The 16327-nt window shown below is 42.4% G+C and overlaps 1 protein-coding gene across 2 annotated transcripts in view; it reads left to right on the top strand.

Annotated features, from left to right (window-relative positions):
- The window catches only part of UGLYAH (ureidoglycine aminohydrolase), a 190880-nt gene that overhangs the window by 77316 nt on the left and 97237 nt on the right, over window positions 1–16327 (top strand). For both annotated transcript variants that reach the window (XR_015688130.1, XM_087664414.1), the window contains exon 5: window positions 16214–16253. Coding sequence is in view for 1 of the 2 variants with exons in the window: in XM_087664414.1 (XP_087520540.1) it covers window positions 16214–16253 (40 nt within the window). In the remaining variant the exon portion in view is untranslated. The remainder of the gene's footprint in view (window positions 1–16213; window positions 16254–16327) is intronic.

The raw sequence follows: 16327 nt of genomic DNA on the forward strand, positions 1-16327 counted from the left end.
CACTCTGACTGTCAGTATATAAAGGAGTAGGCTCCGTAACAGATACATCCAAATCAGCAAGTAAGCGTCTAAGCCATACGCACTCAACTGCAGTAGTGAAGGCTGCCTTGTACTCAGCTTCACATGACGACGTGGCAACAGTGGATTGTTTCTTGCTAAGCCAAGAAATGCATGACGAGCCAAGAAAGAAACAATTGCCACTAGTGGAGTGACGAGTATCAAAATCACCAGCCCAATCAGAGTCACTGTAAGCATGTAACTGCAGTGGTTTCCCCTTGGCATAAAGCAATCCAAGAGCTCTAGTACCCTGCAAGTAACGAAACACACGCTTCACAGCTTGCCAATGCGACATACGAGGCTGATGCATGTACCTGCTCAAAACTGAAACGGCAAACTGTATGTCTGGCCGAGTGTGGCATAGATAGATGAGACATCCCACTGCTGGAGCATAAGTATGGATATCAAACAAATCACTGTCATCATGTAATGACAGTTTGAGCCCAGGTTCCATGGGTGTACAAACTGGCTTGCAATCCTGTAAGCCAAACTTCTCAAGAAGTTGCCCAATGTACCTTGACTGACATAATCCAATGCCTCTAGCATCATGTACAAACTGGATGCCCAAGTAATAGTGCAAAATACCCAATTCAGACATGTCAAAAGTTTGCTGTAAATTATTTTTGAATGCTGAAATCTGATCAGCACGTGTTCCAGTGAGCAAAAGGTCGTCTACATATAGACACAAAATCAGCATGGATCCCCCCTCTTTATGTACATAAAGGGTAGACTCAGATGGGCTGTTTACAAACCCCTGACTAAGCAAGAAGGCATCTATCTTTGCGTACCAAGCTCGTGGAGCTTGTTTCAAACCATATAGAGCTTTTTTCAGCTTGCATACTAAATTTTCTGAGCCTTCAACTGCAAAACCAATGGGCTGCTGTACATACACTTCTTCCTGAAGTTCCCCATGTAAGAATGCAGTCTTTATATCCAGCTGATGCACTTTCCAACCAAAATGTGCAGCCAAGGCAATCATAGACCGAATGGTCGTCATACGGGAGGTAGGAGCAAAGGTCTCCTCATAGTCAATGCCCTTTTTCTGTGCGTAGCCTTTAGCTACCAGCCGTGCCTTGTACTTATCTATGGATCCATCTGCATTCCTTTTCAATTTGTAGACCCATTTCGTACCAATGGCACGCTTGCCAACTGGCAAAGACACCAAATCCCAAGTATGATTCTTATGAATAGAATCCAATTCAGCTTGCATGGCTGCCATCCAATGCACACTATGTCGTGCATCCTCAAAACATTCAGGCTCCTCATTATCATGAGTACATGCTGCCATAACAAACTCCATGGAATGTGCTGAATCATGCAGTCGAGTTTGCCTTCGAGTACGACCAGCCAAGGGTGTTTCCAAATGACTATCTCTCATAGTCTGCGTGTACCATCTAGGCACCTGTCTTGCTTCCTGACTGTGTACAAGTTCCTGCTGAATTTCAGTTTCAGCAATGTGCTGATTTACTGCATGTTCCATAGGAGCAGCTGGCTGAACATTAGGTTCATTTGCTGAAGTACCAGCTGAATCACCAAATGTGATGGGCAGCAGCCCTTCAAAGACATCACGGGCAGCCTGATATGTATCAAAACCAGCCAAGGATAATTCTGATTTTTCATCAAATACAACATCCCTGCTGACAAAAACCTTCTTGGTCACGGGATCATAGAGTCTGTAGCCTTTGCTTTCGCTGCTATATCCCATAAAGATGCATTTTACAGCCTTGTTGTCCAACTTCTTTCGAAGTACCTGTGGAATATGGGCATATGCAAGACACCCAAAAGTACGGAAGTGGCCAACAGAAGGTTTGCGGCTGTGCCAAGCCTCAAAAGGTGTGACGGTTTTCAAGGCCTTGGTAGGGCATCTGTTCAAAATGTGGCAAGCGCACATGACGGCTTCCATCCAAAAACTATGAGGCAAACTCTTTGCCTTCAGCATACATCTGGCCATCTCCATGAGTGACCGATTTTTCCTCTCTGCTACCCCATTCTGCTGTGGAGTATATGCAGTAGTGTACTGATGGATAATGCCCTTCTGCTGCAAATAAGAATTCAGCATAGAGGACATGTATTCCCCCCCTCGGTCCGAACGGAGAGTCTTAATCTTGCAACCAGACTGAGTTTCCACAAGTGCACTGAAAGCCAAAAATGCATCATACACTTCTGACTTCTTTTTCAAGCAGTAGACCCAGCACAAACGTGTAAAGTCATCAATAAATGTTACAAAATAGTAACAACCACCCAATGACTGTGTCTGCATGGGCCCACAAATATCCGAATGCACAAGCTGCAATCTGGCTGTTGCTCTAAAAGCAACATCATGGGGAAAAGAGAAACGATGCATTTTCCCCAAAATGCAACCCTCGCATAAATGCTCAGGAGGTCTCTCCAAGAGAGGTAATCCATCCAACATCTGAGTACGCTGTAATAGCATCAAGCTGCCATAGTTTACATGCCCCAAACGAGCATGCCATAACTCTGCCTCTAACATAGCAGGAGTAAGAGTGGATGTCAAATATGCAGACTGATCTACCGAAAGAGCATCCAACTCATATAACCCATGACACAAAGAACCTGTCAAGACCAATGTCATGTGTTCCTTGTCACGGACCATGCAACGGTCATCATCAAAGGTGACCTGCAAACCACAACGTGCCATAGAAGAAATGGAAAGCAGATTCTTCTTAATGCCAGGCACATACAAAGCATCCTGTAGGCGGAGAATAGAGCCATCAATGGCTGTAAGCTGAATCTCCCCAATACCACGAACAGGGTATGATGCATTATTAGCACACTGAACAGACTTCCCAACGGGAGGTGCACCAAGAGAAGCAAACAAATCTCTACGAGATGTGATATGCCGTGAAGCACCACTGTCAAAGAACCAAGTGTCAGCATCTTCTGTAGAGCTAAATGCTCTATCAGCCCAAGAGACATCATAACTGCAAGTGTAAAAACAATAGTCCCTGTCTGCAACAAAGGACGCGGACTCACTAGCAGTGGAAGGAGCTGCAGAAACAGACATCCCTGACTCCTTCTTCTTCTCTTTGGCAATGCGCTTCCTGCACTCAGTGATGTAGTGGCCAGGCTTCTTGCAGTAATGGCATTTTCCTTTCTTGGCTTGCGTGCCCCCCTGTTTCTGACTTGTCTGTGAAGTGTTACTACTACCAGAACTCTGCGAAGCATTTTTCCCTTGGCTGTTTTTACCCTTCTGCCTTGACATAAAAGCCTGCTCAGAGGCTATACCATCCACACCACTGTTCCGTCTAGTTTGCTCCTCCTCTAGAAGCAAACTGACAAGCTGAATGAAAGTGATGGGCTCTTTCCAAATCCTCATAGTGAGGTTCAAGGCAGTATGAAAAGCCAAGTAAGAGGGAGGCAGTGAATTCAATGTCGTAGAAATCAGCTGCGCATCTGAGTAGTACTCATCCACATTCATGAGTTGCTCCCGCAAGTCCTGAATTTTGTTGAGATGATCCTGCATAGAATCACCCTCATTCATCTTTAGAGTCTCTAGCTCTTTCTTCAAGAAAGAGATGCGAGTCTCATTCTTTCCTGCAAACATCTGCTCCAATATCAACCAAGCTTCTTGTGAAGAAGCTGCTGAACGAATATGAGGAATGATAGAACGCTGAACTGCCAATGCAATCAGCGACATAGCCTGTGCATCCCGTGTATCCCAAGTTTTCTGAGCTGCAGTTCTTGGGGGAAGTGGCTGAGCGGGCTGAGGTGGAGGGGGCTGAGGTTGCCCTCTTGCACGTCCTCCTGGAGGAGGAGTAGCGGGAGCCACAACTCCCGGTCGTGCTTCCTCTCCACTGACATAATCCCACAAATTTTTTGCCACTAATACATTCTTCATCATGAAAGACCAAAGGGAATAATTGTTCCCATCCAATCGGTCTTCCTTGGACACATAGGTGAATACATCTCCTCCCTGATTTGCCATTATTTCCCAAAAGGCAATAGAGCAATGTCAATGCAGTACGGGCTGGAAATCTGCAAATTTCCAGAAATTGCAGCAAACACAAGTCTGCAATTAATGTGCAAAGGGTACTCTGTCAAAAAAAAACTGTCACTGATGCACGCTTCCCAAGGTGCAATTAGTGCTCAGCAGCACTAAAACATCAAAAGCCCCAAAATTTTCTGCAAAATTTGTCACAAATACCCCAGAATGTGCATTTAATGTGTCTCTGTCACAGACACAAGCACATGTCCCAATGCAGAAAACTGATGCTGCTGCTGCTCTGTTACATACACAGAGCACGTGTCCCAATGCAGAAAATTGACCCTGCTGCTGCACGAACTCCTGTGTTGAAATAAAAAATGCAAAATGTTATCTCTGCAGAATGATTGACGACAGGCACGAATCCCGAGGCAATGTCTGTGCACAGGAACAGGCTGGCGAACAAAGGTGGTGGACAGCTGCCGGTTCAGGAAGCAGCACCTTCGGACAGAAGTCTAGTGCATGCCAGTGGCGCCCTGGGCAGGACTGGTACGTGCTGGGCAGATGGCGCGCTGTGCAGAACTGGCGGCACGTTGTGCAGGACAGGTGGCACACTGGGCAGGGCACGCTGTGCAGGACAGATAGCACGCTGTGCAGGACAGGTGGCACGCTGGGCAGGGCGCGCTGTGCAGGACAGATAGCACGCTGGGCAGGGCACGCACAGGTACAGGCGGCTGGGGCAGAACTGGCGGGGGCTGGCTGAACTGGAGTGGGCTGCAGACTGCAGACTGAAGACTGCTCTGAGCTGAGCTCTGATACCAAATGTCAGATGGGAGAGGATCGAGGTGCAGCTGAAGTGCAGTAGACAGTGTGAGAGTGAGAGACAGAGTTGAGCACGATACCCAATGCAATAGTACTGAATAGAGTGTTAACTGAAAGTACAAATGATAACCCTTATACCTTAGAGTTATAAGGGGCTGTTCACACCCGAACACAGTAAGTGCCCGTAAGTGTGCACCACAAGCACATACAAAATAGTACACATAATCTGGGGGAAAAAACCTCTCCTACCGAGAGTAAAAAGTGCCCCAGTGTCCTAGTGATCACCCGCACACTCCCATATGAGCGTAGGCGTAAGTAAGGCGTGTGAGATACCCAACACACTACAGTCCCGAAAATTCTTAGTGCCTCTGTCCAAGTCAAATGGAGAGTGTCACAATGCAAATGCAATCACTACAATGCAACTATCACAGTATCATGACCATTGCATTACTCCAGCATGGCAGTGCCTGTATAATGGCCATTCTCTCCAATTTGGTAGACCTTGCATCATGACCAAAGATAGAGAGCATCCAGTGTGATAGTCACTATAGCATGACTTCACTGCATTTGTGAGAGGGGGTGAAGATCGAAGCTCTCAGCTGAGAGTACATAGTTGATAGTAGGAAGTGAGAGTGAAGACAGCACGACACCCAATGCAATTACCAAGAGTGTAATGAAAGTATGAAGTACAACCCCTAAACCTTAGGGCTGTTAATGTGTGTTCACACCCGAAAAGTTTAAAACACAATAAGTGACCGAACTGAGTAACATAAACATATAAACTAGAAAGATAAAGTAAGTGGGGGAAAAAGCCTCTCATAAGGAGAGTAAAAAGTGCCCCAGTGTCCTATTGTGGATGGTTGACACTCCTCTATGAGCATATGCATGAGTCAAACCCAACAAACTCCCCTTAGAGTGCTAGAAGATAAAGTAAGTGGGGGAAAAAGCCTCTCATAAGGAGAGTAAAAAGTGCCCCAGTGTCCTATTGTGGATGGTTGACACTCCTCTATGAGCATATGCATGAGTCAAACCCAACAAACTCCCCTTAGAGTGAAAAGTGATCAACATACAAGAATTATCCACCAAAGGAGATCAAATTTAAAGTATTGCGAAATGCTTCAAATTTGTTGTGAGGAAGAACTTTGGTGAAGATGTTTGCCACATTGTTGGTGGTAGGATAGTAGACAAGGCTGATATCTCCTATATGTAGCCTCTCTCTGACAAAGTGATAGTGGATCTCAATGTGTTTTGTGTGTGCATGAAACACTGGGTTCGGTGCCATTGCAATGGCACTCTAACTGTCACGAAACAAAGGAGTAGGCTCTTTGATAGATACATCAAGATCAACTAACAAATGTCTTAGCTATACACATTCAACTGTGGTATTGAAAGATGTCTTGTATCGAGCTTCACAAGACGATATGACACTATTGGATTGTTTCTTACTAAGCTAAGAGATGCAAGATGAGCCAAGAGAGAAACAATTTCCACTCATAGAGTGACATGAATCAAAATCACTAGCCCAATTTAAATCACTGTAAGCATGTAATTGCAGTTGTCCCCCCTTGGCATAAAGCAGCCAAAGAGTCCTAGTACCTTACAAAAAATGAAAAACACGCTTCACAGCTTGCCAATGTGACATGTGTAGGCTGTGCATATATCTGCTTGGCGTTGAAACTACAAACGGAATATTTGGCCTTGTATTGCATAAATAAATGAGACATCCAATTGTTGGAGCATATGTATGGATGTTAAACTAATCATTGTCATCATGCAATGAGAGCTTGAGTCCAGTCTCCATCGGTGTACTAACGGGCTTGCAATCTTGTAAGCCAAACCTCTCGAGGAGTCTACCAATATATCTGGACTATAACAATCCATGCCTCTAGCATCATGAATGAACTGAATGCGTAGATAGTAATGCAAAGGCCCCAAATCTGACATTTCAAAAGTCTGTTGCAAATTTTTCTTGAATGCTAAAATCTGATTAGCATATGTCCTTATGAGTAGAAGATCTTCTACATAAAGATATATGACCAGCAAGGATTCCCCCTCTTTGCATACGTAAAGAGTAGGCTCTGATGTGCTGTCAGTGAACCCTTCGTTGAGTAAAAAGGCATTGCATAACAAGGTCGTGGAGCTTACTTTAAACCATACAAAGTCTTTTTCAGCTTGCATACCAAGTGTTTAGATCCCTCAATTGCATACACTTCTTGAAGTTTCCCATGTAAAAATGCAGTTTTAATATCAAGCTGGCAACCATGATGGGCATCCAAAGCAACCATACACCAAATGATAGTTATACAGGATGTAGGAGGAAATGTCTCCTGATAGACAATGCCCTTCTTTTGTGCTTATCCTTTTGCCACAAGCGTGACTTTATACTTATTAGTGGATCTATCCGCTTTTCTTTTCAGCTTATCGACCCACTTTGTACCAATGGCTTTCTTTTCAACGGGCAATGTTGCGAAATCCCATGTTTGATTCATTATGATAGAATCAAATTCAACCTGCATTGCGGCCATCCAATGCACACTCTGTTGTGCATCCTCAAAACATTTAGGCTCCCCATCATCAAGTGTATGTGCTGCCATAACAAACTCCATAGTAATAGCACCATCATGCAGAGGAGGTTGTCTTCTAGTGCGACCAGCAATAGGAGCAACCAAATGACTATCTTTCATAGTGTGCAAGTACCATCTAGGCATTTACCTAGCTTCTTGACTATGTGGAAGCTCTTTTCCGAATCTCAAATTCAGCATCTTGCTGAATATTCAGATCAGCCATAGGCTGAATTTCTGCGTTTCTCAATGGAGCAACTGGCTGAACATTGTGTTCATTTATTGAAACTCTAGGTGTATCACCAAAAAAAATGGGCAGCAACCCTTTAGACACATCATTTGCAATCTGATATTTATCAAAACTAGCAAGGGATAATTCTGATTTTTCATAAAAAATTGCATCCCTACTATTGACAAAGATTTTCTTGGAAACAGGATCATATAGTCTATATCCTTTGCTCTCACTGGTGTACCCTAAAAAAATGCATTTGATAGCCTTGTTGTCCAACTTCTTTGTTAGTACTTTGGGAATGTGAGCATATGCAAGGCACCCAAAAGTACGAAAGTGGCCAATTGAAGGTTTCCGATTGTTCCAAGCCTCAAAAAGCGTGGTATTTTTTAATGCCTTGGTAGGGCACTTGTTCAAAACATGACAAGCACACGTAACTACTTCTATCCAAAAGCCATGTGGCAAATTCTTAGCTTTCAGCACACATCTGGCCTTCTTCATGAATGATTGATTCTTCCTTTTTGCAACCCCATTTTGTCGTGGAGTATATGCAGTAGTATATTGATGGACAACAGGTGCAACAAAAGCTGAAAATGCATCATACACCTCTGACTTTTTCAGCAGTGAGTAGATTCAACAAAATTGAGTAAAATTATCAATGAAGTTGACGAAATAATAGCATCTATGCAATGACTTTGTTTGCGTAGGTCCACATATATTCAAATGCACAATCTATAATCTGGCTATTGCCTTAAAGACAACATCACAAGGAAATGACAATCAATGCATGTTTCTCAAAATGCATGCCTCACAAAAATGCTTGGAGGTCTCTCCAAAAGGGGTGAGCCATCTAGCATCTGAGTATGCCACATAAGCATCAAATTGCCATAGTTGACATGTCCCATGCGAGCATGCCATAACTCTGCCTGTGATATGGCAGGAGTAAGAGTAGATGCTAAATAGACTGACTAATCAATCGAATAAGCATCTAACTCATAAAGTCTATGACATAATGTGCCAGTCAAAACCAAAGTCAAGAATTCTTTATCCGCGACCATGCAGTTGTCATAATCAAATGTGACTTGCGTACCATACTTTGCTAGATAAGAAATGGATAACAAATTCTTCTTTATCCGTGGTACATATAATGCATCTTGTGAATGGGGAGTAGAGCCATCGATGGCTTCTAAGACAATCTCCCTAACACCTCTAACAAGGTAAGATGCATTGTTGACACATTGTACAGACTTGTCAATAGGAGTTGTAATAATAGAGGAAAAATAAGAAGAGTCATAATTGCAAGTATAAAAATAGTGGTCACGGTCTACAACAAAAATTGCGGACTTTGTAGCATTAGAAGGTGCATTAGAAAGAGACAACCCTGACTTGTTCTTCTCCTTGGCAATGTGTTTCTTACATTCCATGATGTAATGGCTTGGCTTCTTACAATAGTAGCACTTGCCCTTTTTGGCTTGAGTGCCCCCATGTTTCTTATTGCTTTGTGAAGTACTTGAACTTTTAGAACTCTGCGGAGCATTTCTAGACTGGCTACCCTTGCCCTTATGTTTCACCATAAAAACCTGTTCAGAGGCTATAACATTCACCCCACTATTCTTTCTTGTTTACTATTCTTCTAGGAGCAAACTAACCAACTGAAGAAAGGTAAGTGGCTACGGAGAAATTCTCATGGTAAGATTTAAGGTCGTGTGAAAGGCCAAATAGGAGGGCGGCAAAGAATTTAGAATAGTAGAGACCATTTGTGCATTAGAATAATACTCATCTACATTCATTAAGTGCTCATCCAAGTCGTGAATTTTGTTAAGATGATCCTAGATAGCATCACCTTCATCCATCTTCACATTTTCAAGCTCTTTTTTCAAGAAGGAGATGTATGTCTCATTTTTTTCAGCAAACATCTACTCAAGTGTAAGCCATGCTTTGCATGAAGAAGTTGCAGACCTGGATAATACCATATGAGCATAGAAAATCTGCCATATCTCAGGTAAGAGAGGTTGCAAGTACACTTGCACGCCTTCAAACTTGCAAGAAATACTCTCTTCAACTAGAAATTTAGCCTTCCACTCGACAAGAATCAAGCACACAAAAGATATCTTAATCATCCTCATCCTCATCCTCACTCTCTCCTTTTCCCCCAGATCATAAGACTCCTCATTTCCCCTTTTCTTTTTGTATTTCTTTGGAATATTTGTCTTACATGGTTTTTTGACACCTTACGAGAAGGTTTCATTATTGAAAATAAAAGAACTTCTGAATGTTTCAAATTGGAAAAAATGACACACACACATTTTAAGGCCATTACTTTATAATTGTTAGTCATGCCTTTTACAATGCTTGTCTTGAGATTTTGCAATGAAGTTAGAAGGTTAAATGATCAAACTACATAAGATTTGTTGATGAAGATCATACTCTTGTGCAGAAATTTGCACAGATTTGGGGGTTATCAAGACCGTATGTGCAGGATTATAGACCAGTAAACTACCAATGCAATCAGTGACAATGCTTGAGCATCCCATGTGTCCCAAGACTTTTGTGTTGTTGATCTTTGGTGCGGGCCTTTGACCAGGTCCTCTTGTAGGAGGTGTTGTAGGAGCCACAACTTTGGGACGGACTTCGTCACAACTAACATAATCCCAAATTTTTTTTGCAACCAATACATTCTTTATCGTAAAAGACCATAGAGAATAATTATTGCCATCCAATGTATCCTCCTTAGATATATATGTGAATACATCATTCTGTCCCTGATTGGCCATGGTAAATGTCACTGTTTCAAAAAAACACAAAAGCAAGATCCAAAGTTGGAACAACTTTGTCACACTTGATCAAAATTGTCCAATATACGCGCTATCCAACGCACAAATAGTGCTCAGTAACACAACCAATGCTGAAGGCCCAAATTTTTGCTGTCCAAAATACAGGATTTTAGTCTATTTCAGATTGAACCTATAGTGCATGTGCCAATGTCTGCTCAATACCCAAAAGCCCCAATTTTTTGGCCTGCTTCCCAAGAAATCTCTACAATAGTGTGTCCAAGACATGTCCAAGAGCAAAAATGGATTGCCTGAGCAAAATCCCTCTGCTGTGATGGAAATTTTTAAATTAAAAAATGAGTAAATGCCTTCTTTACCTCTAATGTTGGCTGTGACAGCTGTCAGGCCTAGAGGAGCTAGCGGAGGGATAGTTAGAAGCGAGCAACTGGAGGAGATGAGTCGGTTGTTCAGATGGCGGTGCTTAGGTGGCAGGGATCGGAACTAGGGCGAAACTGACAGAGGTGCTGGCGCAGAGAGCTGGTGCTGGCACAAGGGGTGACTGGAGGCGGGTTTGCAAGCGGAGCTGACCTAGAGGTAGGGAGATGCAGCTGGCGTTTGGTGACCAGGTGGCGTAGCTACTATAGGCTGAGGCGGTGCTAGCAACTGCTGGAAGGTGCATGGTGCTGGACTGGTGGCGGGAGCAGCTATGGCTAGTGGTGCTGCAGGTCTGAATGGCCAGCAGCTGACTGGCGGGGTGATGCTGGCCTGGTGGTGATGATTGAAGCTAGAGCTGATGCACAAACCTAATACCAAATGTGAGAGCGGGTGAAGATCGAAGCTCTCAGCTGAGAGTACATAGTTGATAGCAAGGAGTGAGAGAGTGAAGACACAACATGGCACCCAATGCAATTACTAAGAGTGTAATGAAAGTACAAAGTACAACCCTTAGACCTTAGGGTTGTTAATGTGCATTCCCACTCGAAAAGTGTAAAACACGATAAGTGACCGAACTGTGTAACATAAACACGTAAAATAGAAGATAAAGTAATTGGGGGGGAAAACCTCTCATAAGGAGAGTAAATAGTGTCTTAGTGTCCTACTGCGGATCACCGACACTCCTTTGTGAGCGTAGGCATGAGTCAAACCCAATAGCATCACCAGTCTCTAGTGCAGCCTCATTGCATCTAGTGCGTCAAGAGGGTGATATTTGTGAGGATGAGGTTATGGATGTCTTATTGCATTTGCCTATGGATAAATTATCTTGGTTGGAACCACCTCACTAATGAATTCTTTGAGGCTTATGCTACTCATTTGGTGAAACCCTTGATAGTCATGTGTCAATAGGTCTGGAAAATAGGGATTATGCCTTCATCATGGAAGAAAGGAGTTATCAAATTGATTCCGAAAGTGCCTTCTCTAGCAATATTGAAACATCAGAGACTGATCTCTTTCATGGGGTCATGTATTGAATTTTCTCAAAAGTAATGTCTAATCCCCATTAGTTTGGGTATTTCACTATAAAAAAGAAGTACAAAATTGCCATTAAGGGCGGCAATGAATATTGGCCCACAAAGATCAACATGTGTCAATGTAAGAGGCACCTCCTCTCTGTGGTCTGCTAAGGAAAGGGTGTGTGAGTTTTGGGCGTGGAAGGCCCTCAACAATAAGAATAGGGAGGGGGATAGAGTGAGAAGAATAGGGAGGGGGATAGGATGGGTAGGCAGAAAAAGTCAAAGAGGGACACACAAGCACTTGTTTGAATGGTAATAATGATTCAACGAAACGAATGGGTTGGATGCGTGGGTTTTGAAACGAAGATGCATTAAGTTGATTTGATTAATGTTAGAATTTGCCAATTTTGGGTAGTGGCCAATGTAATGTGTGGTATGGACACTTATTACAGTGTCAAAGTATGTGTCGAGGACTTTATAAGTAGTGACACTAGAGTTAAACTAACTCTAATTAAGTTAGGGATAGGTCTAACTTACTTAAGACCTATGTACTTTCATTCCATCATTCTAGTACTTGCATTTCTTGAGTGTGGGACTATTGCCCTCTCTTGCTCGTTGTCTTGTGTCTCTCTCTCTTACACACACACACACGCACACACACACACAGAGTAGTGAGATGCTAGATGTTGCAATCCATAGCAAGGTTGTTGGCTGTGCAACACACCCCTTGATATACAATTTGTAGTATCTCATGTGAGTAGGTTAATGCACAACCCATGGACAACACATTGGCAAGCTATCAAGCGGATCTTTTGCTATTTGCAAGATAGTCGATATATGCATTATTTTCACCTAGGGAGGAGACTCGCAATTACAGGCTTGCAATGATTTAGATTGGGCTAGAGACTCAAATACTCGGTAGTCTACTAGTGGATATTGTTTATTTTTGGGTTGTTTATGCATTTCATGGCTTAGTTAGAAACAGCCTATACTGGCTACCTTGTCTTGTGAGGCTGAGTACAGGGCAGCCTTCACATCAACAATTGAATGTGTATGGCTGCACAGATTGCTGGTTGATCTCTATAGGTTTTGTTGGAAAGTTCTACACCCATTCTCTTAGATAGTTAAGAGTGCTATTGCAGTAACATGAAATCCTATATCTCATGCTCGCATGAAACACGTTGAGATTCACGAGTACCATGTGTGAGAGAGATCTTATGCAATAGAGATCAGCTTGATGTATGTTCCCACACAAGAAAATGTTACAAAAAGTTTCACCAAGGCTTTACCATGTGAGAAGTTTGAGGCTTTCCGCAAGTCTTTGAGCTTATCACCCTTTGGCGATTGATGATCCTTGTACTTCATCGCATTGGCACTGCAAGGGGTGTTAGAATTTCGGTATGTGTTTGGCAACAACAAACACAGCAGTAGGATGCCAGATTAGTGTGACAAATGGGCAGAGGACAGACAAGAAATGCCAAATGCAGCCTAGAATGATGATTGGCAGCTTGGAAGGCATTGATTAGAGAAACACGGCATTGGTGAGCTCCAGATTGACCAGGTGGCAGTAGAACAGTAGAACAGGGAGAATGCAGCAGCAATGGTGACATTTTAGGCTAGGTGGCAGCAAATGATGCAAAATGCATCCTAGGGACTGGTGGCCTACTGTTGGCGATAGCAAAGCAGCCCTAAATGTAGAGATTTGGATGAAGATCAGCTGAGAATTAGAACTTTGGAGGGTAGACTGCGGATGTCTTGATGAACAGCAAGGAGATTAGGGCTGGAAACAGTCTGAATCTATGAGAAATGGCTTAGAAATAGGTGCACGATGATAGAACACAATGGTGGACAGCTTCACCTAAGATATCCTCTGCCCTATCTAACATGGCTATGCAAAAATGTATTTTTATAGGCTATGCTCAAGAAAGAAAAGGATACAAATGTTACAATCCCACCACTCATGGCTATGCAATTAGCAAAGATGTTGTCTTTGATGAATCTACTTCATTGTATATCCCTCGACGAGTTTCTATTCTTGACAATGGTAATACCCAAGGGCCAACATCCTCCATCAATAGAAACTACCACTCTTTCAAGACCCTTGACAACACTACAATAAGTATTTGGATAGGAAGACTAAGGAGCAGTGGTAAATCAGTGAAGGGGAGAAATAAAGGAAAGGCAACAGTAGTTGAGAATCTTCTTGGACCTTCTAATATTGGTCACCTGATGGTAGTTACTGCTGCAGCATACCCTCATCGACATCGTGATTTTCTGTCTATACTTCATCAGCCACCCTTGCCCTGCAACGATTCATTTATGGAGGATGAAATCTTAAGTCTTGCTATTCATATATTGACATTAAAAGAAAAGAAAAAGAAAAATGCAAGGCCCATTAGAATGGGCAGCCCATTGCAACACCCTTGGTCAAATGCCTTGGTTTTTTTAGGGTGGGACCTTTTGGACATGAGGGTGGAGTGTGAGTCACACGCTGTTTTGGGACCTTTTTGGGCTTGAGAGGAGTGTTGTGCCACTAATTCTCCTTATAATAGGCGCACAAAGAATTCATTGCTGAAACAAATTTATTTGTAAATAGTAGGATGCATGCACCAAAATCTACTATGCATGCTGGCCTGTTCCTAGCTGCCGCTTAGCCTTCATCTCAGCCTGCTGCTTCCTATTTGGAGGACATCGCCATTAGTGGAGGAAGCTGTCCCAGCTGCCGTCCAGCCAGCCACTTCATTGATGACTTGCTACCCATTAGTCGACATCATTTGGAGAACTCTGCTACTGTATTGTGGGCTGTTGTTGCTGGATTTTCAACTAGAGCAGGCTACCCTGCTGTCACCATGACTGTACGACCTGCTTGCATCATCATTGACTTGTTGATGTCATCATTTAGGCTCTGATAGCTGCAGTTTCTGCGGCTTTGCCTGTGTTTTGATGTCGTCATCATCTTTGGGATGAAATTGGCTATGGAGAACTGTGTTTTGCTCCTTTTATTATCACACATCACGATCAGTCTAATGGGCTGCTATTGCATCATTTTGGGATGCGTCACGGTGTCTCCGACATCTCTGTCAGCTCACTTCATCCCATATACCCGAGACATTGAGGTTTGAGGTCTCTATTGTATCATTCGGCATATTCATTCATTCATTCAGTCATCTAATTATTCTACAACTTGGGTTCCATGGTTTGTCATACTTTTGCATTTCTTTATATGTGCCCTAACAGATATTTACAAGTAGGTCACTTGGGTCGAAAGTATCCATACAAGAAACTAGAAACCCTAGGCATTCATATTTTCCCAAGATTCTATTGGCTTATGGTTTGAGCTGCCATGAGGTCTCAAAGTTTTCAACAATGACGCCACCTTTGTAGGTGCAAAGGGAGTAAGGGCAAGGTAGCCTGAGAACTCAAGTTTTTTACATTTTATTTGCAACAAATGGCTTATGTGTAGTGCAAATAGAGTAGAGAGTAGAAAATTGAACCTACAATGTCATCCAACATACGAAGTTGTAAAACCTAGAATGGCACACAAAGAAAGACCAAAGTAGTAAAATAGGTACATACATGTAATTGTACAAACTAAAGGTGAAAAAACTGAACATGATGAGGTTTGCTAGTTGACATCCATTACTACCCATTTAGACCTATGGTGACCTCTTTTACTTGGAGTTTATATTTCATATTGGTCTTTTAAAATTTTATAAGTTCTCTATTTAAAAGAACTGCCTTTTCTTGGATGATGCTTAGTATCTTACTCCCTCTTATTGTCCCTATACTCTGGCTAAAAGTCGGATATCTTCTATTATCCCTTGGATTTTTACCATCATCTATGAGTTTTAAAAACATTAAAATTTTGGTAGACAAGTTCCACCAATTGGTTGCCTAAACTTATGTGCTTGTATCCAATTGGTATTGGGTGAAGAGAAATTAAGGGCAATTATTAGCAACACAAGGTTAAGGAATACAAATTAAAAAACTAAGCTCAAAAACATATACTACAAAGCAATGCACCGTCTTGGAATCTTTATTTTAAATCAAACACATAGTTCTGTTTATAGGAGAGAGACATCATTTATAGGTGTGCCATGTGTGCATGTGTTGCCACCACACATGCTACATTGTAACAGAAAATGATGCCAAGTATCATTCAAGGTGTCGCACTTTGTGACATCCACTTGACAATATCTGATAAAGGTTGTTCCTATTTATGAAAGGAAGTTACAACAGTCATTCTTCACACACAAGACCATGTAGGAATGGTTCCCCCTTTGCCATTGTTTTTCCTTACAGAACACTACTATAAAAGAAAAAGATTCTTTTTTTGACCTCATTCTCTTACATCTACGTGTTTCTGTTTTTGATTTCAGAGAACTCCACATCTGGATTGCCTGGTGCCGATATAGAAAGGTATGCTCAATGATGCACTATTCTACTTTTGCACGTGGACTTAACAGATCCTCAGTCAACATAATTTTTTGAGG

This window comes from Lygodium microphyllum, chromosome 23 (assembly GCF_053477565.2).
Source record: "Lygodium microphyllum isolate KBCC chromosome 23, Lygodium_microphyllum_v1.1.10, whole genome shotgun sequence".
Classification (NCBI taxonomy): domain Eukaryota; kingdom Viridiplantae; phylum Streptophyta; class Polypodiopsida; order Schizaeales; family Lygodiaceae; genus Lygodium; species Lygodium microphyllum.